This window comes from Tiliqua scincoides, chromosome 2, assembly GCF_035046505.1.
Source record: "Tiliqua scincoides isolate rTilSci1 chromosome 2, rTilSci1.hap2, whole genome shotgun sequence".
NCBI lineage: Eukaryota > Metazoa > Chordata > Lepidosauria > Squamata > Scincidae > Tiliqua > Tiliqua scincoides.
The window spans coordinates 261,033,681-261,053,452 of NC_089822.1; the positions used below are offsets into that span (position 1 = coordinate 261,033,681).

A 19,772-nucleotide genomic window follows, 5' to 3' on the forward strand; every position below is an offset into this window, starting at 1 on the left:
ACTGAGGATAATTTTGCATAGGGCAGGAAAGTTCTGACCTGAATTGATAAGGGAGCTTTGGGAATTATGGCTTATCTCCTGTTATTATAAGGGAGAGAGGGATGGAATTTTTCTTTTTAACACAGCCCTTTCCTCTGGGAGGAGTCTTTCATTTAAAAGTACCTGTTGCTTTCCTTATAAGAAGAGCCTATATCCTCTTTGTCCTGGGTATTATTCCTCTGGTTGCTGATTTCTTCCAGGCATCTCCAGCTCAAGAAACAGGAAAATATCCCTTTTCAATAACTTCTCATTGAGTTCTTCACTTACCAAGCATTGGTTCAGCCTAAAGGACAGCAGCCCAATGGGCCTGTGTAAACCTGCCTTCTTATTGCCCATTCTCCTCTTTTGGGACGGTTCCAGGAGAGGAGAAACCACAGACAAGACCTATTGATACCCTGGAGTTTTGTTTTGTTTGGTGGGATGTTTATACTGTGCACAGACAAAAAGGGGGGGGAAGAGACTGAGAGAGAGACTGATTTGATTCTCAGAGGGCAGTGACCAAAGCCCACTTGTCACTGGGCTTGTCAGAAACACAAATGCTTCAGAGGAGAAAATAGTTCATGGAAAGTTGGAGCTTAGCCCATGTGTCTTGGAACAGTTTGTGTGGACTAATGTAAAAAAGTTAGAATGTCAGAGAAAGCCTTGTGTCATGTGCTTCCATGCACTGGCATTCCTGGAGGGGGGGGCAAAACACTAAGTGGCGCTTGGTTGCTGGTGTAAAGCACCCCCCCTCCCATCTTCACGAAGGAGGGGCTGCTTTACACCACTGGCCAGGCGCCTGAAGAAACCTAGAGTTTTTCCTCCCCTCCAGGAATGTCACTGTTTCCATGATCAGCCTGCGTAAACATGGAATTTAAGTTTATGTGGACACATCAACATCTTGAGACTCTCTCCTGCTTAAGGACATAAGAACATAAGAAGAGTGGATGATCAGGTCAAAGGTCCATCTAGTCCAGCTTCCTGTATCTTGTGTGCCTCAGGGAGCGCACAAGATACCTGCATGCTGGTGCCAATCCATTGCACCTGGCATTCTGAGGTAGCCTACTTCTAAAACCAGGAGGTTGTGCAAACTCATCATGGCTTGTAACCTATGATGGACTTTTCCTCCTTTTAAAGGCATCTAGGGCAGTGCCTTCACTCCATCCTGTGGCACAGATTGGAACAAGGTTAGGGAGCGCAGCCCTTAATCCTGTTCAACTCATGCAAGAATGGTGTCAGAGACTTTGGTGCTCAGCCATGAACCTGTGGCCTGAGGCTGGGTAAACTAAGCTCTGAGGATTCTCAGCAGGACTGGAATTAGAGCTCAGCCAGGTTGGGCACTTGCCAAGGCCAACTCCATCACATGGCCCACCCAATCAGGCCAACCCACGGTGCTGGTGGCTGTGATAGGACCCAGTGTAACATTATATTGTGGGGGGGGGGGTGCCATGGAACAGTGCTTTGCTTCAGGATCCTCTGTAACCTGGTACCAGCATTGGCCACCATGACTCCAGGCTCTTGAGACATGCAAGGAAACAGTTAGACAATATTCACCCCGAAAATTGGCAATCGGTGAAAGCCTGATCTGACCTTCTGCCTTTGCCTGGTCAAAAGAACAGCATCTCCTGTCTGTTTGTTGCATTTCTGGCTTCAAGTCCAAGGCCCCAGTCTCCAGCTGGCATTAGGGGGCCATGGTCTGGAGAACATGCACACCAAGTTCGGGTTTGGGTAATCACCCACAGTTCCAGCCATTCCCAAATGAAATCCTGTGAGCTCAGTTAGGGTTTGTTTTCACAAATGTGGCCATGTCACTTGTAATTCTCTTTCCCAAATTTGTACTTTACAAGGAACATTTTCTTTTTGCAGAGGTTCACCACCAGAGGGTGATGTGTGTCTACTCAAGTTCAGCCCAGATTTGAACAAACTGGTTCACAAAATTATAGAATCATACAGCTGGAAGGTGTTTTCAAGGCCATCTAGTCCAACCCCCTGCTTGAAGCAGGAAAATCATCTCTAGAGCCTGTCAAGTCTAACATCAGGAGGGGGTTAGAACCCACCACTTCCCTTGGAGATCTGTTCCACTCTCAAACCACTCTTACTGTTAAGAATTTCGTCCTGACTCCCAACTGGAATCTCCTTTCTCGCAGATTAAGCCCATTAGATCTGGTTCTACTCTAGCCTTCATAAAGGGTGGTATCCAGAATTGGACATAGTACTCCAGACCAACCAGCATGGAGTCAAGAGGAGCCACTACTTTTTGTGATGTAAAAACCCAGGCCCCAGCACCATAGCCAGTCGTCTTCACATCCAGGTACAACTTCAGAGAAATGAAATCAAGGAAATCAATGTAAGAGGGATTTGAGTTTCTATTTTGCCATGTCCTACATTTTGGGGTGCTTGTCCTCTTTTGCGGTTATGACATCAGGTCACCCTGCTCTAGCTACGCTAGTGGGGAACAGCGACATTTGGTACATCACCTCAGACACCAGGAGGCCTTGGGCCAGCTCTGGCTCTGGGCTAAACTACTATACATTCAATCCTGTACCTTTGCGGAGACCTTCCAAGGGGTGGCCCCGAAACCCCCACTCATTAACTCCTCTTGAGCGACATGCCAAGAGGCAGGAGCCCAAGAGGAAGGCAGTGCAGAGAAGGCAAAAAACCTGTGTCCCCTGGGGGCCAATGTGGTTTCAGCAGGGAAAAATTCCTTCTTGGCTCCAACTTGGGCAACCGGCGATGCCTGCACTGCCTGGTTAAATGGGGGGTGGGCACTCTCTCGGCTAGACAAGTAATGCCCAATAGAGAGCTCACCTGTTCCGTCTTGTCCTTTACTGGGACCTTCCAAGGGGTGGCCCCTTGTTCAGGTTTCCCTGAGGACTGTACTGCTGGAACAGATGTTGGGCAGGGCACTCCTTCAGCTAGACTTGAGCAAGGCCCAGCAGAAAGGAAGGATTCTCACTGCAGTCGTCCATCTGTGTGTGGGCTGTGCCACTAAGTGTGTTATAAGGGCTCAGTCCAACAGCCTGAAGTGAAGCTTCTTAACGGTAAGAGTGGTTAAGTGGGAGCTTGAAGTGAGTGAGAAGGAGGGAGCCAGAAGCAGGTAGGAAGTGAGGAAGTCTGCTGAGGCCACCAACCAAGGGACTGGCTGGCTGAAGAGGGTCCTTGAAAGTCCCTTTTCCTTGCCTGCAAACTTCCCAAAGTGACCCTCCCTGAGTTGCCTTCCCCATCAAGACACTTCTTGCCTGTTAGAGTTGGGCCACAATCCTATCCACACTTCCCAGGGAGTAAGCCCCATTGACTATAATGGGGTTTACATCTAAGTAGTCATGGCTAGGATTGGGCTTTTGGTCACGCTCTTTTTTTTTCTTAAATACACTAGTAGGCAATTGGTGCTTCTCTTCTCCGCACCCCATTTCCTCCCACAGGCACATTCCCCCCAAACTCATCATCCCAGTTAACATCTCTCTTTTTTCCCCTCCCTTTACTCCTCCCCACCTTCCAAAGGTCCAGACTCAGTCGCCTCACATTCTCTCTCTCTCTCTTCTCTGTCCCCTGTCAAATCCTGCACTTGTTCCAGTCATGTCTCCTCCCTGCCCCTCACCCACACTTCTCCACTACATGCTCAGCCTGACTCTCTTTGCCAGCACTTTCTAGCATCACACTTGGGTAGCAATTTGATCACCCTGCTTCAGAACATTTTCCTCCTTTCCAGAAACCAAACACACATCCCTCTCCAAGTTCTTGTGAATTTCTTTGTCATGTAATAATTTAATTCTATTAATTAAAATTTATTGTAATGTAGTAATTTAATGTCACTAAAAAACTGGTAGTCACTAATTTAATGTCACTAAAAACATTGGTAGGATCCAATAAGGTGTTAATATGAGTCAGCTCTCATTTCCATGTCTCATAATACACTTACACCTGCTAAGTGGGTATAGCGGTTATATATATGCAGTTACATCAGGAGTGCTTCCAGTATTCCTTGAGTATGGGAATCGCCAAAGAGTTTGGGCATCACTGGATGAGATGATGGTATTGTTTGTTGCCCTGAACGTGTGATGGTCTCTTTGAGAAAGAAGCTGGAGGAGGAGGAGGGAATTCTGGGACAGAGCAAAGAGCAGATTTCATGCCATTTAATTTTGATGACTGCCTGAAGGAGTTGAGAGGCCTTTGCAGAGCTGGAAAAGAGGCTCTGGCTGCCAAGCGGCTCTTAATCACTGCAGCCCCTTGAGCAAAAGTCAATCTCACAAATAAACTAAGCCAAAAAAACAATGAGTTTTCTGTGAGGCTTCAATCAATGGGGGGGATGGGGGGGCTTACCGGGAATTGTTCTGAGGCAGCAGCAAAAAGCTCAAAAGAAAAAAAGGAGCCATTTGTCTTCTTCTCCAGACAGGAAGGGAGATGAAGGTGCTGGTGGAACCTGCAGGTTTTGTGCAGAGCAGGGTGCTGAACTTCCACAGCAGCAGCCCTCACACAGACCACAATCCCAAAAGCACCTGCATTTTCCTGCCTGTTTGGAGAAGAAGCTAAATGGTTATGTTTTTTCCTTGCTTTCTGTGGCTGCCTCAGAACAATCACAGGTAAGTAAAAGTGCTCCTTCCCCCCCCACCCCCTGCGTCCTGCTTCTCATTCCTGCTCCCCCCCACCTCACCCAGCAGCTACTCCCAGACTCTGTCCTGACCTCCACACCTGCCCACAGCAAATCCTTCCACAGGACTCATGTGAACCCAGCCCTTTCTCCTCACTGACCTTTTGGCAAGCCCCACAGCCCACGTTCTCTCACCTCCCATATTGACCCCTGTATACGTCAACCCTCTTTCAGGGCCAGTTTAAGGCACAAATTCTACCACTTGCACACATGTATAGATGGCACTTTCTTGTCAATCATTCTGGTCTGGAAAGGAAAACCAGCAGAGCCTGAGAAGAAGATCCTGCGACTGCCTCAGGGAGAGAGTCTCAGGTGGGCTTTATCACCTAACACATAAAAGAAGGGGAGGAGGGTCTCTCGGCAGAAGGAGGCCCCTGAGTGAGTGTGGATATGGACTCCTGTGTCAGCATCAGAAAAGGCCACCCGTCCCCCAGCACAGTCCAGAGTCACTCGGATCTTCTTGAGCTTCTGGCTCAGGGACAGAGGAGTATAAGCAGAGTCATTAAAAACTACATACTGACCTCCCCTCTTCCCCACAGCCCAGATCCCTTCCTCAGGACTAATACTTAACTCGCCCTTTCTCCTCACAGACCTTCTGGCCACCCCCACAGCCCACCATCCCTCCCCTCCCACAGTGACCTCGCAGAAGTGTCTCGCTGCTGTGAAGCCCTCACGGCCCAGCACAAAAGCATGGCTGTCAAATCTCTCAGGATTGTCGGGCAGATCTTGACATTCATCTTCCCGTCTCACACTCTTGCAGTCCTCGGACAGGACGAGTCGGGGATGAGCCGTGTCTGGATCCAGAGTCACCTTTGCTGTTGGGTGGAGGGAGGGGAGGAAAGAGACGAGCAGCCTGGAGACCATCGTGAGGAAATCAGCCTCAGAGAGACCTCTGGAAGTGAGAGGGCGGCCCACAGCGTCAGTCCTCAGAGAGACCTCCGGAAGCGAGAGGGCGGCCCACAGCGTCAGTCCTCAGAGAGACCTCCGGAAGCGAGAGGGCGGCCCACAGCGTCAGTCCTCAGAGAGACCTCCGGAAGCGAGAGGGCGGCCCACAGCGTCAGTCCTCAGAGAGACCTCCGGAAGCGAGAGGGCGGCCCACAGCGTCAGTCCTCAGAGAGACCTCCGGAAGCGAGAGGGCGGCCCACAGCGTCAGTCCTCAGAGAGACCTCCGGAAGCGACAGTGCGGCCTAGAGCGTGAGGCTTGACGCTCTAGCCCAGGTGCCCCTGTCCTCTAGCTTCCTTGGAGAGGCCTCCAGCATCCCCAAACCTCAGCTGCCTCCGACTCCCCCCTTTTTTTCCAAATTGGGAAGGGAGGAGGAAGCCACATGGAAGTCATTACTTCCGGGTCACGGGTGGGGGCAGAAAAGGGGTGGGGGCAAAGGGTGTGGGGGGTGGAAAACTGGGGGTTGCACCAGGTGCTGGGACCGCCAAGTACGCCACTGATTTCTCTCCCCCTTCCTTTAAGCCCTGCACCGTGGCAAGTCCTGCCCACCATCTGCCTCCTTGGGGGGCGTCTCGCGGGGGCGTGTCACAGCAGCGCCCCCGCAGTGCAGTGCCTGAGGCATTTGTTCCGCTTGCCCCCCTCTAAGTACGCCACTGCATCCAATCTGAAATTACTGACTGGAACAAAAGGACAGCATGGAGAAAGACAAAAGAGTAGAAATCCTGCAGGCAGAAGCAAGACACACTGGGGTGCTTTGGGGAGGAGGCTTTATATAGTGATGGCAACATGAATAGAGTATACAGCAGGTACACAAACACCTCACGGCAATGTTTCACTGAAGGAACACAGAGGTCTGGCAGCTCTGCTGCCTGTTCCAAAGAGACACAACACTGGAGGGTGGGGAGCCCTATACTCTCTCCCCAGAAGCCCCTGGAGAGCCACGTTCTTCGCAGCCCTTCCCAGCATCAGGAAGCAAGAAGGGAAAGGAGTGGGATCCACGTACCTCTGCAAGGTCTTTCTAATATCCTGAAAAGAAAAGAAAGAGAACTCAGCACCTGCCACAAGGAAGACCCTGGACGGAGATGCTCTCTGGTCCTCCAATGTTCACTTGGCAGGGATCTGTCTTGCACATGCCATACAAGGACTAAACTTGTAGCAGCTCCGCATGTTAGTGGATCCATCACATACCCCAGCACCTGTAAGTCAGCATGTGGGGTTGGAGGGTGGTGAGAGGTGATGGAAATGGGTTGGGGCAAGGGAGGTGGTGGGGTGAAAAGGGAAATGGTAGGGGGTGATCAAAGTGGTAGTGACACAGCTGATATCTTATCCAGGCCTCCATCTCATGCTCCAGCAAAATAGCTGGTACAGGTCAAAGTACATCTGGCACCAGAGGCATTTCCCTGGAGTAAGAACAAATGTTCCTTTACCAAAAAAAGACACCTGCAAATGCCCCTTTGCTGGGGGCTCAAGCAGTGCAGGTGAACTGGCAGGGGTGGGGGAAGGAAGGATAGGATTGGGCTGTACTGTCACTATGGGGGGGGGGTCACCGTGCAAATTTTTGCTGGCGCCTGAACATGCTGCACAAGCCACCCTTCTAGCCATTCTGGGCATCAGAGCAAAAGGAAGAGACAATTCCATTTTTCTCTAGCTGCCCAGAATGGCTCCAAAAGGGAGGAGGAGGGCCCACTTCCGTGGCACATTCAGACACCTGCAAAACGTAGCACTGAGACCCCCTGTGTTTCTCCTGGTCTATCTCTATTGACCAGGCAGGTCAATAACCAACTGACCCTGAGAATTTCCCTAGATCTACCACTAGCAGCCAGCCAGGGCAATAAACCAATCCACCTGGTAGGCAGCTAATGGTTCTATAACACCAACTTGGGCCCAAATCAGAACCCACTTTCCAGCACTGGCATAGCTGTGCCAATAGGACATGTACTGCATCCTGCAGTTGGGGATGCAGTCACGGAGACTTCCTGAAAGTAAGGGAAAGTTTGTTCCCTTACCTTGGAGCTGCACTGCTCTTATGTCAGTGTTGGAAACTGGGTTAGGATTGCGCCCTGAGTGTACAGAATAACAACCCATTATCACAAGGGGATACTTAATGCCAAGCAACTTCTGACCCAACCTGGGGCTTAGTTCTGGCCAGAGGCACTACAGTCAAACAATAGCTTCAACAGGGCATCTATGTAACAAATGGATAAATGGCCACCACAGAATTTTGATACATCCCCAACCCCCTCTTGTACTCAGTAAGATACCTCTGTAAAAGTAGTTTTATTTAGGAATTTAACTTGCCCTGGTACCATTCCAGTTAGACTGCTGTAATGCACTATACATGGACCTCCCCTTGACAGCACAGGCAGTCCGTGGAGCTCAGCAGACCTTACCTGCAGGAATTCGCTGGCCGGCTGCTGACACTTCTCCTCCATCTCCTGGATGAGATTTCCCAGGGAGGAGAGTTCCCTGCAGAGTCTGGCCATGTGCTCGTCCCTCCTTCTTGCAATCTCCTTCTCCACCTCTTCCATCTGGGCCAGGAGGCTTTTCTCCTCTTCTTCCAGGAACTGGTGTATTTGTCGAAACTCAGCCTTGGTCTTTTGTCTCTTTTCTTCTGTTTGGTTCTGCAACAGGTAGATAGGAAGAAAAGCATGGCAGACCAAAGAATTGACAGTTCAATCCAATGCTTTCCAGGGCCCAGGGCTGCAGCGGAGCCAAAATGGCTACCGCTGCATCCCATGGGGCTGGGAAGCAGTGCTGGGGTACTCGGGAAAGGGAGCTTACAGACCTTTACCCCTTGTAATCACCAGGAGGCCCTAATAGGTCTCCTTGGATCTGCGCCCAATATTGTGTGGTCACAGATTCAACGATACCCATGTCAGGTCTCCTGGGCCAGTAGGGGGGTGAGGGTATGTTGGCAGAGACTGTTGTCATCTTCACCCCCCACCTCACTCCCTCCTCCTGTCACACCTTCCCCAGCTCAGAACACCACCACCCTGTCCAGACTTAGCACTCCACCATCTGGTGCTCACCTGGAGTGGTGGGCGGTAGTCTCCAGTCCACTGTCTGGTGCTAGATCAGCACAGGCTCTTGCTGAGCCAGCTCCAGCACCAGACTGGTGCAGACTGGTGCAGGCATGCCTAATAGCACATTTGCAACACTGTGTGCTGGTGCTGGGTTGATGCAAGCCCAACTGGATTGGGCTACGAGTCTGTCCTTGCAGAACCATAAGGTCAAACTTGATAGGAAGGGCATTTCTGAGTTTTCACAGAGCTCCAATCAATATTTAGTCATGAAAGAGTTTCCTAAAGATCTGAAAGGGTCCACTTTCAGAACGGCCGTGCAAAGAAAATGAGGCCATTCCAGCCATGGAGGATTAGAGCAGGAGAGCTGCCTCCTGCCCTTGGACTCCTGCATGCTCTATTCCGTGTCTCCAGAAACAGGTTCAGGTATATTTGAACTGTCCAACAATCGTAACACTTACCAGCAGGTCTTGGCTTTCCTTTTCTGCGCCTGCTTTATACGCCAGGAGTTTTTCTCTTTCTGCCCTCAAGATCTCCAGCCTGCTACTGATCTGATCCTGGTGAGAAATGAAAGATCAAGTTTATTTCCTTTGGAGAGATGACTGATATTTACACACACAAACACAGACAAAAGCTCAGAGACAGACAGGTGGGATCAAGTGAACTCTTCCCTGCACCAAACTCCTGTATTTTCCAGCAGCCCCCTTGTTACGTGAAAATCCCCTTTTCCTTTAGTGGTGATTTTCTCTCTATTTGGTTATGTTTTATGGACTAAAAAATATGCAGGTTAAACCTCAGCACACAGGCCACAATCAGGTCAAGTCACAAGCGTACACAACATCCATCTCTCTAGGAACAAGTCTGGCATCTTAAATTCACCTCCCTAGGAAGACGTCTGGCATAGTAAATCATTGTTTAAGTGTCTCCTATTCATTGTACTGTTTTAACAAAATCACTGTTTGCAAAAGTGTCTCCTAACTCAATCACTGTTTAAGTACTCTATGCAAATTTGAACTGCCTTCCTGGGTTGCTGTATTGTGTAAGTTCCCCCAGCTAGGAAGACAGTCATTTGACTCCACTGAATTTTGCTGATAATCCTTTCGATGTTTTACATATTCCAAGTACCCTGCTGGTGGTAGTAAGCAAGCTACCTGAGCCGTCTGGCTCAGACAGCTGTCCGGCTCAGACAGCCAGCAAACCCCGTTTTAAAAGAGGGCTTCTGCCCACATGCTCTCTCTCTGCTCCCCCTTCAAGGACCAACACGCTGTGTTGTGTCAGAAAGTCCTCTACACAGGACTCTTCCCCCCCCCAACTGCTCTACAGGACAGGTAACTATCTGGCGCCTGAAACTCTTTCCCTTCTTCCCCACCTTTTTCTCCCCCTTCTCTCCCCATCTTAAGTTAGCAACTGGGTTTGGCAGACCAGGGACCCCTAAAATCCTTCCCTACAACCTTTCCTTTTTCTAATTTCCTTGGATGCACCAAATACTCTTTACATGCAACCACCATGAAAGCTAGGTACACTAGATTCAAGTACTAGGACCAAGGAACATATACTTATCATTTTTCCATGTGCATTATGTTTACCTTGGTGCTTTTGTAATAAAGTTATAATCTTTTATTAAAAGTGATCTTTCTCCCAGTCTCCTCTCTAAGCTAAAGGGAATTTCTCTGTATTACGCCGTCTTGTTATCTAGCCTGCGATCCTGAGGTTCCAAAAAAGGGTAGTGTACCTAAACAAAAACAGCCCCTTTGGTAACACCCTAAGTCCCTCAGGGTCTTTATCCCATAATTCTAGAACTTCTGTTATAGTAATAGATCCAGTTAGAACTTGTTAAAAACTCTCCCAGGCAGGTCTGATGCTCAGGTAAAAGCTCAGCCTCAGTCTGACTCCAGTGGATACAGTTAAGAACTTTCTGTGTATCTGCACTTTCAGTTGCTTGAAATTTTTCCAGCCAGTATTTAGCACCAACTTGGACTGAAGCTCATTTTCAATGTGTTCTATTACTTGTATACTAATTTTTCCAGCAGGATGTGATGCCATTTAGCCTTGTTGCTGAGTGCCCTACTTCTGTTTGTGGCAAGTCTAGATGTCCCTGCCTGGTGCTGTCCTGCAGTGGCTGCCCTGGGGGAGGTCAAGCAGAGGGGGTCCTCCAGGGCCCGGCTATGAGTCTCAGTGTCTTTTTCCAGGCCTGGGAGGGGAGGGGTTAGGCTTCACCCATCACCTCCTTCTCCCACTCAGGTGGCATTCCTGTCCCACCCAGGCCTCCTTCCTCCTCCAGGAGGTTCCTCGGATCACTCCTCCTCCCCACATCCCACCCATCCTCCTTCTGGTCTTCTGAAAGTTTTTTCAAGTCCTCTATCACGCCGCACAGGCACCATCCCCTTTCTGCCTCTGGGGGTCCCTTGCAGAAGCATCCAAGTCTGATCAGCATTTTTGGACTGGCTGTGAGGGAAGGCCCTGGAAGTTACAAGTTGTATGTAGCCATTATGCTGAACCAAAATATTTTAGATGCAAATACATCTCACAAAGAAGACTCATGAGAGAGAGCATTTGGGAAATCAGAATTTATATGAATCAAATGTTATGTTATGTTAGAGAGAAATATGTATGTTAGCATGTTCACAAGCACAGTTGCCAAGAAGAGTTTAGATCCATTTTACCCAGAAGCCTTAGAGGAAGGACTACAAGCTAGGAGTCCTCAAGGAAAAGTCTGTTAGGAAGGAATCAAGGATACTTCCTAATTGGTCTTTTATAAGAACAAAATTAAATGAGAAGTATAATAAGTTAGGAAATGTTAGGGAATAAATAGGTAAAATCAAATGAACTCTGTGTCACCCTTCAGAGTCAGAGCTAGCCTAACACAGAGAGGTCCCAGATAGATAAACAGAGGTAGTTAATTGCTTAAGCAATAAACCAATTTGACACAATCAAGATAACAGCAATTTGTTGTCAAGCTAACTAGTAAAATTTATAGATTCAGGCTGAAGCTTCAAAGAATCCCCTTGACAGATTTATGACATCTGAGTTTAAACTGCTTGCTGCTGGAATCCCCCCCCCCCCTCAAACCTATGGGCTGCCTTTAAACAGAGGAAAAGCAGTTTCAAAGCTGCTTTCAGAACAAAGGGGAAAATAAGATTTTAGAAGAATTTTAAGGGAAGTTTAATGTGAGAATTAGATATTAATGAGAGATTAACAAATATATGGATTTAAAGAGAGGCTTAGCAGTGCTTAAACAGGACATTCTATAGACTGAGGCAAGCAGAAAAGTAGCTAGACAGATTCTGCTACTGAACCAATAAAACTTAATGCCTCAGGTCATAAAGTCATTATCTGGGAGCTGACAGCCCTCACAGGCAAGAGAGAAGCAATTTGGATTTCTAAATTGTATTCATTGAGGGCTTAAAATAAAGTTTCTTTTAACCAAACAACACAGAAGCTGCACAGCTTCAGGAATTGGAGAGCAAAAGCTTCTAACCATAGGAATGAGCCCATGTTCCCTAATGTCTTAGTTTAACAAAAGCCAGCAGCACTGTAACTTCATTACCAGATCTAGATATTTCAATTAAAACTTCTAATTGAGAAATAAGAATAGCACCAAAAGCACAATGCAATATGTTTGCATGCCTTCTTTAATCAATAATAAGAAAAGACTTGGATCTGCCTTAAAGTGAAGCTTGCAAAATAAAGGCAGTACAGCTAATATGGAATGTGGAATCCTTATCTAAGCAGGAATATTTCAAACCTGACAACTAACTAAAATGCCCAGACTTTCCTAGGCGCCAGAATAGATAGTGAATTTAAGAATATTTCTAATAATAAGGAAGAATAATTAATCTTGGTAGGCACAGACTCATTAACAGGGAGTCTGTTCAAACTCAAAGTTGGCAGAATCCGATAAGAGAGAGGCCTCCAGCTAGAGATTTCTCTTAAAAAATGCAACTTATATCAGAGAGGAGAGATTTTATAGAAATCAGAGATTTCTATATAACTTCTTGTATTTTGTAACTTGAAAAAGTTACAAAATAATTTAGATTAGAAGAGAAGATAAAAAGGTGATTAAAATAAGTATAAACACAGATTTGAATAAATGGATTATTACAAGATTAGTGTAATTGGGAAAATTAGGATAGAGGCACACTGCCCCCTTTTGAAATAGTATTGACATTGCAGAAAGGGGAGGAGTTCTCCAAAATGGCGAATACAGTAACCTGAGATATTTAATGTATGCTCCAGATATGGCAATAGCCAATGAAAAATCCCCATATCCGGCATCATGGGCTCTAACAAATATGATTGTAGTTTTCTCGAGACAAAGAACCTACAGGTATAAATGGACACACCCAGAAGGGAATGTTGCTTTTTCTCTGGGACACTGAGAGACCACAGCTCTCTGTGTTCCCCATTTTGAACCACCGAGAGAAGCCCATTGCTGGCAATGAATAAAGACTTGGAAATCACCACAATTTCAGTCTGCTGAGTTTGTTTTGAACCCTAAAGACACTGTGCAACAGCTGCTCTTCCGGCTAGTGGGAATGTGCCCTGAGTTCAGGCTTGGTTGTTCTGTGGCCATTAGTGCAGCTAATGAACGCGTATCCCATTGCGAAGCTCAAAATGATGCCTTGGAAGTGATGTCACAACTGAAAGTGAAATCCTGCCTGGACTTTTAAAAAGTGAAAATTGGGGGGAAACCTGCATCCCCCCCAAGCAGGTCTCCACCCACTTGCTCTGCCATCTCCCCCCAGCCAGTGGCAGAGTTAAGGCATTTACCTAAAATTGAGTGTTGGGAGAGTTAGGACAGACAAAAGAAAATATTTCTTTACTCAGCATGCGGTTGGACTGTGGAACTCCTTGCCACAGGATGTGGTGATGGCATCTGACCTGGATGCCTTTAAAAGGGGATTGGACAAGTTTCTGGAGGAAAAATCCATTACGGGTTACAAGCCATGATGGGTATGTGCAACCTCCTGATTTTAGAAATGGGCTTTGTCAGAATGCCGGATGCACGGGAGGGCACCAGGATGCAGGTCTCTTGTTGTCTGGTGTGCTCCCTGGGGCATTTGGTGGGCCGCTGTGAGATACAGGAAGCTGGACTAGATGGGCCTATGGCCTGATCCAGTGGGGCTGTTCTTATGTTCTTACCTGCTACCTGGATTCAAAGTAGATTTGTAGCCCCCCCCAAGACAAAATCAAATTTAATTAAGAAAATAAATAAAACGTGTGTCCCTGATTGGTTCAAGTCAGTGTGATGGGGTGAAGGGGGATGGTTATTTTCCCTCTGCTTAATAAAAGGTGAGCACCACTTGAAAAGTGCCTCTTTACCCAGTTAGCAGGGGTAACTGTATTTTGATACATGGGAACGAACGCTGATTCATATTAATACCTTATTGGTTCCATGCTTATTATGATAACATTGCAAAATGTCAATTACATAATAACATGTCATTGCCTCTCAGAACAATTAGTCTCATAGGTCCGTTTTGAGTTTAAAAATCCACTTTCTGTTCCATTAGGCAATTGAGTTTTCATTTTCTGGTTAAATGGCCATACCTTTTGAGAGAATAGAGATATTCCAATGTGGTTTGTTTCATTGCATTCTGCATGAAATGAGCTTTCCAAGGATATATGATGGTATTATTCATACATACAAAAATTTTCACAATTTTGGCCCCAAGCGTGAAGCTCAGCTTGTTGCCCCCCTTAAGCTTGATGCCCAGTGCAACCACTACCCCCTGCACCTCCTTAGCTACGCCACTGCCTGGGGGAAATCTGGACATGCACGAGTCCCTTTTGTAGTGGGCAAAGAGGTTACTTTAATGTGGAAAATTCTAATTTCTGTATTTGGAAGTGTGGCCTGGAGGCAGGGCCACCCCATCCAGGAGGCCAACTGAAGCAGTCGCCTGAGGCAGCAGGTCGGTGGGGGACAGAGAGGAGGGGAAATGTGGAGGGGTGGAGAGTCCTGAGCTAGAACATGAGAGAGCCAAAGAAGCAGAAGCTGGCACATTATTGTGTAAGGAAGGAGCACTTTGCATGCAGGCTCAGGCACCATCTGGTCTTGGACCAGCCCTGTCTGCAGGGGGGAATCACGTGTTAAAGGATTTTGCAAAAAACAAGCACATGCTTTGGGTCAGACTGAATCCAGGTATGTGTTGAATGTGACAACCTCCCAGTCATGGAGGTGTGTGATTCTGTTTGGTTCAAGGAAGAATTGGATGTGGGGGGTCAGGCATAGGCAAACTTTGGGTCTTTTAACAGGGGTGCTCCTGCAGCTCTGCCCCTTCTCCCCTCCCCCATCAAGACTCGCAGCTCTTTCCTACCTTGTACTCCTGGAAAGCCTCCTCCTGAGGAACCATCTTGTGGCTTTCATGCTCCCTGGATCTGTCGCACACCAGACAGATGGGGGCTTGGTGGTCCTTGCAGAAGAGTTTCACGGGCTCCTGGTGCTTCTCACAGACCCGCTCCGCTTCTCTGGCCCCCCCTTGCCCCCCAAAACGGAGCTTCCTGGCAATCTCCACCACGTTCTTCAGCTGCCATTTTGGAATGAGACTCTTTCTTTGAGCTGTTTCTCTGCACTGGGGACAGGAGCCCACCAGGGCATCATCGCCCTCCTCCTCCTCCTCCCCCCAGCTCTGGGTCAGGCAGGCTCTGCAGAAGTTGTGCCCACACTCTGAAATGGTCACTGGGTCCCTGAAATAGTCCAGGCAGATGGGGCAGGTGGCTACCTCACAGAGGTCCTGGATGTCCCCTGCAGCTGCCATGGCTCCTGGCACAGGGAAGTCAGAATCACTTTTGTTTCCTCTCCTTGAGTTTGCAGGGGGAGTTTCCCTTCCTGGAACTGACTCTGGGATCTCCTCTGATGTCACAGAAACAACTTTTGAAAAGCAGCAGGTTGAGCTTCAAGGGGCTCCTGCTTGGGAAAGCTCTTTGGGGACATCAAGGGGCCTGATCAGCACCTCCTTGGCAGAATCAGTTTCCCCTGGAGTGAGATTTAACCCTTTCCAGCCTGAAACGACTCTGAAAGCTGCTGACTGAACCAGAACAGCAGGATCCCAGGAAGCCCCTCCTGTCCATAGATACCCTGCAGAGACTTCTGGTGTCAGGCACAATGCAAAGAGGAAGGAGACCCCCACAGCCCTCCCCAAGAGACCCCAAACATGGTGGGTCTCATCTGAAGTCCCCTCTGAAGTGGGATGTTTGGCCTGGATCTCCTCCCGGATCCTCTTTGGGGTTCTTTGCAGAGAAGGAGCCTCAGCCTGAGTTCAGCCCCTTCTGCATTCCGGATCTTACTCTGGGCACCCAAAGGATTACCCGAAGGAGCAGCAAGAAGGAATCAGACTCTGACCCCAGAAAAGTCCTCCCCCTTCTTGAGCGGTGATGGTACAACCTGCTCAACCCCTGAGCTGCAGCTCCTCTCCAGGAAGAATAGAGAGTTCGACCAGGTTGGCAGCAATGGAGGCCTGCAAACAGACTAGCCCAGGGGTGCCCAAACCCCGTTCCTGGTGCCACTTGCGGCCCTCAAGGACTCCCAGTCTGGCCCACGGGGAGCCTCTAGTCTCCAATGAGCCTTTGGCCCTCTGGAGACTTGCTGGAAGCTGACTGGCCCGATGCAACTGCTCTCAGCATGAGGGCGACTGTTTGACCTCTCGTGTGAACTGTGGGATGAGGGCTCCCTCCACTGCTTGTGGTTTCATGTCTGTGATGCAGTAGCAGAAAGGAAAGACCAGGCCTTTGTGCAAGGCCTTTTATAGGCCTTGAGCATATGGCTCAAGAACTTCATTCATTCATATAAGTTCATCTTTAATATATTCATTTGTGTAAACTTATGTAAATTTATTCAAATTTCAAATTTATATTAATTCTTTCTTTCCCTGGCCCCCGACACAGTGTCAGAAAGCTGATGTGGCCCTCCTGCCAAAAACTTTGGACACGTCTGCCATAGCCAGTTGTCATCACATCCAGGTACAACTTCAGAGGAATGAAATCAAGGAAATCAATGTAAGAATGATTTTAGTTTTTATTTTGTCATGCCCCACATTTTGGGGTGCTTGTCCTCTTTTGCGGTTATGACATCAGGTCACCCTGCTCTAGCTACGCTAGTGGGGAACAGCAGCATTTGGTACATCACCTCAGACACCAGGAGGCCTTGGACCAGCTCTGGCTCTGGGGTTAACTACTAGACATTCAGTCTTATACCTTCACCGAGACCTTCTAAGAGGTGGCCCCGAAACCCCACTCATTAACTCCTCTTGAGCGACATGCCAAGAGGCAGGAGCCCAAGAGGAAGGCAGTGCAGAGAAGGCAAAAAACCTGCGTTCCCCGGGGGCCAATGTGGGTTCAGCAGGGAAAAATTCCTTCTCGGCTCCAACTCAGGCAACCGGCCTGCACTGCCTGGTTAAATGGTGGGTGGGCACTCTCTCAACTAGATTTACTAAGGCCTAATAGAAAGCTCACCTGTTTTGTTATAAGGGCTCAGTCCTACAGCTTAATCCTATTGAGGCTCCTGCCCTGCGTTCAATGAAACAAAAATGGCCACAGCTGTACCTACTGGGGCCAAGGACGCATTCCTACCCCCAAGGCCACCCATGGGCCGCCCTCTCCACCTCCCGCCAGTCTGGTGGCTGCATGACTGAAATGTACGTTAGATGGTCAAGAGCCCCCATCCGCCGGAAGTGGCCGGGCATTGGATGGGGCTCCTAAAACGAACCCACTCTTGACTCAGGGCGGTTGTCACAGCCATTGTCCTCTCCTCTGGCTTTGGGGCTGAACCTGCAGGGAAAAGAGAGAGAATCAAGTCAGGTCTAGGTCACCATGGGAACATGCCAGAGCAGTGAGGGGCACTGCTGCCCATGGCAAGAGAGAACATTGGCCAGCAGGACAATGATGGACAAAGTCCCAGTACTGTCTTCAAGGAATGTCTGTGGAAGTAAAGAGAAAATGAAGTAAGCAGATTTCCAGGGAGGAGGAGAGGGACCTGGCAGAACCATCCAATCTCCAAAATGAAGACTTTTCTTTAGTAGTGCTCACCATCATGGGTCCTGAGCTCCTGTGTGCTTCCTCCTCGAACACCTGCCATGGTTGCCTGGGTCCTCTCTGTCCATTGCATCCTGGAGAAGGTGGACTGGAAATGAAGAAAAAAGAACCCCTGTGTCAAATGCATGGACAAGATGGGATGGGGGTGTGCGACTGGGACAGAGTCTGCCTCATGAAGTGAGACCCACCAAGGGACTTCTCTTGAGTGTGGCTGCACAGACCCATTTGCGTAGCCCATTCGGGCTCCCCCTTGGACACCTCCCTGGCCTTTCAATGGGAGAAGGGATCTGGAAGGAAGAGCACCCCCTTGTGAAGTGGGTAATCGAGAGCAGCTGTTCGTTTGGGCATCTCCCACTGGTCACGGCTTTGTCCAGGCACCCTGCTTCGCTGCGTGGGTCCTTTCAAACATCCCACCTGTTGAATGGGCTGGCAAAGACAGAGGGGTGCATCACATCACCAGTTGACAATGCCTTTGTCAGGCACTGTCATCAGGGGAAGAGGGAGCTCTTGAGAGCTACTCACCCTCCAGGGTGGGATGAGGTGCCGGGCGACAGCCCAAGACCAGGACTGTCTCCAGTGCATCGCTGGCCGCTCAATGGAACAGGGACCTGGAAAGAATAGAGATCCCTCTTCCATGTTAAATGAGGGGGCGAGGGGGCTTACCCATCCTTACCTGATCACAGCCATCCTCACCTGGGATGTGCTTTCTGACTGCCCAGAGGTGACTGAGCTAAGCTGAGGCAGGCTGGGTACCCAAGAGGGGGTACTATGACCCGGGGGGCAGGTCACACTGAGAGGGTTGCAGGGTCGAGGTGGGGGAGTTGCTCGCTTGATTCAGCATGATAAAACAAAGTGGTTTAGTTGCTTGGCAACCCTCTGAGCATACCTAGGGATGGAGGACTGAATTCTTTTTGTGGCCTCATATGGTTTTGAAAAATGAGTCAAGGAAAACCTGAGCATGGTGGGGACAGCTGCAGAGATATGCAGGGGAGGGGGGAAATTGGCCGTCCCCATCTCATGTGCAGTGGACCCCTCTTGTCCGCGGACTCAGGGGAGCCTCCAGGACATGACCTGGGGTGGCCTCCAAGGGGGAAGAACAGCAGCCTCCATGGCATATAAGAGGTGGTGTTATGACCTGGGGGTGGGGGGACTTGCATCCTTGTGAAGTTGGCAAGGTGGGAGGAGGTTTGCTCACTTTCATTGTGATGGAGCAACATTGCTGGGAAACCCTCTCAGCACATCTGCAGGAGAGAAACCTTTTGTGACCAGGCATATTGAATAAATTAAAAAAAAAAACAAGAAGAAAGCCTGGTCAGGATTTGGAGGAATGGAGAGATTTTGTAGTCACATGCCCTTGTTCTTTTTTTCCTTGGTGGCATCATTTTATTGTTCACTCTTCATATGTATTTATCAGTTTCTATTTTTTTTTAATGTGAACCACCTTTGCATAAATAAAACCTCGGTTATGACCTTTAACCAAAACTGCCTTTGTTAAATTAAAAAAATGACAACACAAATATTAATTATTAAGAATCTTTATATACCCTTTTGATAGACTGGTTCACAAAGCAGTTTACATAGAGATAAATTGATAAACGGTTCTCTGTCCCCAAAGAAGTTCTCTGTCCCCAAATGGTTCTCTGTCACATTCTCACAAAGAAGAAATCAACAGAAAGGCCACTGGAAAAAAGGCCACGACTGCGGGTGAAGAGGGACAGTCGCTCTCCCCCTGCTTTAAAAGGCGCCCCTTTGCCAAAACCACCAAAAGGAATTTTATCAGGGGGTACAGTGTTTTTTGTGGCCCTTTCCCAAAGGGGGAGAGGAGGGGTGGTGTAGAGCAGGGAAAAGACAGCTGGAAAAGTATTTGGATCCCAGGTCTATTGGGCTTCCCAATTTGGAGCCCAGGTCTAACCCCCCCCCCCAGGTGTGGTGTCAGCAGCCAAGTACAGTAATATGGAAAACCAAACACACTCCTAAGTCTCTCTAAAACCTTTTAGTTATAGTAAATAAGATGCAGCCTCATGCCCACTGTCGTGTCCCCAGCATCCTGCGCAGGCAATGAGTCCTGGTGAGAAGGGAAAATGTCAGATCCCAGGAAATTTCTGAGCCCCCC

General features: G+C 48.6%; 2 protein-coding genes across 2 annotated transcripts in view; both read right to left on the reverse strand.

Moving 5' to 3' along the window:
* The window catches only part of LOC136639120 (zinc finger protein RFP-like), a 573,475-nt gene extending 558,088 nt beyond the window's left edge, over nt 1–15,387 (reverse strand). The window contains exons 1-4 of the mRNA XM_066613138.1: nt 14,947–15,387; nt 9,091–9,186; nt 8,000–8,230; nt 6,613–6,635 (exon numbers count right to left, since the gene is read on the reverse strand). Of these exons, the coding sequence (XP_066469235.1) occupies nt 6,613–6,635; nt 8,000–8,230; nt 9,091–9,186; nt 14,947–15,387 (791 nt within the window). The remainder of the gene's footprint in view (nt 1–6,612; nt 6,636–7,999; nt 8,231–9,090; nt 9,187–14,946) is intronic.
* On the reverse strand, nt 4,757–5,611 carry LOC136640500 (E3 ubiquitin-protein ligase TRIM7-like). Its single transcript, XM_066615669.1, has one exon. The coding sequence runs from the start codon at nt 5,528–5,530 to the stop codon at nt 4,961–4,963; it is 570 nt and encodes a 189-aa protein (XP_066471766.1). The 5' UTR covers nt 5,531–5,611; the 3' UTR covers nt 4,757–4,960.
* Nucleotides 15,388–19,772: the final 4,385 nt, after the last annotated feature.